This window comes from Otolemur garnettii, unplaced genomic scaffold (genome assembly GCF_000181295.1).
Source record: "Otolemur garnettii isolate 467f Iridium unplaced genomic scaffold, OtoGar3 scaffold00018, whole genome shotgun sequence".
In the NCBI taxonomy this organism is placed as follows: Eukaryota; Metazoa; Chordata; class Mammalia; order Primates; family Galagidae; genus Otolemur; species Otolemur garnettii.
The window spans coordinates 5,655,069-5,657,040 of NW_003852413.1; the positions used below are offsets into that span (position 1 = coordinate 5,655,069).

At 49.0% G+C, this 1,972-nt stretch overlaps 1 protein-coding gene across 1 annotated transcript in view; it reads left to right on the forward strand.

Annotated features, from left to right (window-relative positions):
• Nucleotides 1-25: 25 nt before the first annotated feature.
• RNF157 (ring finger protein 157) overlaps nucleotides 26-1,972 on the forward strand; it is a 102,274-nt gene continuing 100,327 nt past the window's right edge. Inside the window, 1 exon segment of the mRNA XM_012802979.2 lies at nucleotides 26-113. Coding sequence (XP_012658433.1) covers nucleotides 26-113 — 88 coding nt within the window.

The following is a 1,972-nucleotide window of genomic DNA, read 5'->3' on the forward strand; positions in this document are numbered from 1 at the left end:
CGCCACAGCCGCAGCCGCAGCGGCCATGGGGGCCCTGACAAGCCGGCAGCACGCTGGCGTGGAGGAGGTGGACATCCCGTCCAATTCCGTGTACCGCTACCCGCCCAAGTCCGGTGAGGGCCGGGCGGGCGCCGCGGCTGGGAGCGGGGGGCGAAGAGACGTGGGGGCTCCAGGTCAAGATGCTCCCGAGCGTGGGCCCCGCGGGCCCTCGGGGACCCAGTGATCGAGGCCGCTCTGAAACGACCTTCGAGCGTGAAAGGGCTTCGAGAAGGCCGAGGTCTCCCTAGTCCCAGGCGAAGTAGCGCAGGGGGCTGCGTTAGGGGCCTGGCGGAGTCACCGAGGTCGCAGAGCCCCTCCGCTTGAGGACGTGAGCATCCTCCGTTGTAGTCTGCCCGGTGACAGGAACGTGCTCCCTGCGGGACTGCAGCTCCTGAGGAGCGGAGCTGCAGCGTCACCGGCCGAGGGGTCTTCGCCCCGCACGGACCAGGCTGGCCTGGCTGCAGAGCCCATTGGCCTCGCACGGGCTGGGACCTTAGGGGACACTCTCTTGGCCTCTGTCATGGTCAGGTCCTGTCCCTGGGCTGCCGCATCCAGGCCTCTGGAAAGGTTAGAATTAGGTTTCTAATGGAAAAGCGCCCATTGCCTGCCAGAGGATGGAGGCCGAAAATGCTTTTGCAGTGAGGGTGCGGGTGCTTTTACAGAAGCTATCAGAGGAAAAAAAGTGTTTTATTAGAAATGTTTGGGAATCTGAGTATCAGAGTCACTTGATGGCTCTTTGCCAGAGTAGCGGGCGAGCCTGGTTTTTGGAATTGGGATAGCTCTGGGACAGGGCAGAGGTATTTAATATGTATAGAAATGTTATGTTTATTTTCAGAAAGGATTGTTCCTTCACTTAAAAAGGTAAATGTCTCCAGCCTCTGCATTGTGGCATCCGTAATGGAGTTAGAGGAAGGTTTTAACAGCAAAGGAAGGAATCACAGGAGAAGGTAGTTGAGTTGATGGAGCATCAGCCTCTTTGAACTGCTGGTGCTTTACCTAGCTATCTGCTCTTTATTTTTAATTGCTACTCTGTAGACTTCTGGGGACTGATGACTACCACTCTCTTTGGCTTAGAACCTGACACTGATTTTGGTGATCTTGGAGTGAGGTGTCAGAATTGGAGCAGAGGTGATTCTCATTTTGGTAGAATAAAGACATGCTAATGAGATGAGCTGTTTCTCAGCGGTGTGTCCAGTTTCTGCCAGGTGAAAGCAGGAGCCAGACAGTGAACCTGCATCCCTGCAGAGCGTCTGCCAGAGCTGTGTTTCTCACTGCTTTTGTGCCAAAGAATGAATCTTTGCAGAGATGAATATGATTAAGAGCTGTTTTAGAAAGGTCTAAGGTAAAGCTGTGGATCACTAGTACTTTAATAAAGTGCTTGATAATTATAACTCCCTGAAGCCAATGCTAAAGAGATCATGTGTTTTGTTTTTTCATAGACAAAAATCAGTATTCGTATAATTTTTTAAAAGCAATTAGCTTTTATTGATCAGAATCTGGAACACGTTTTGCTGAGCTTGGATTTCCAGTAGCATTTGCTGTGTCTGGAGAGTATTCACCCCTCCTTCACATATAGGAATTAGCATAGGTAAATCTCTGGAAGGCTGCTCTCCAAAGGATATAAGAATTAATTCAAGTATGAATCTTGAATGATGTTAACAAAAGGATAATAGACCAAACTAAAACTTCCTTTAACTAACACATTAAGTACTTACACAGTTTTAAATAATCCTTTCTACCAGTTTTTATAAAAGTCTTACCTAATTCTAATTCATTTTTAATCAGAAGCTATATATGAGAGAAATCTTGACACAAGTGGACCAAATTATTTATGTTGAAAGTAAAACATGGAAAATAGGGCTCGGCGCCTATAGCTCAACCGGCTAAGGCGCCAGCCACGTACACCTAAGGTGGCAGGTTCGAATCCCCAGCC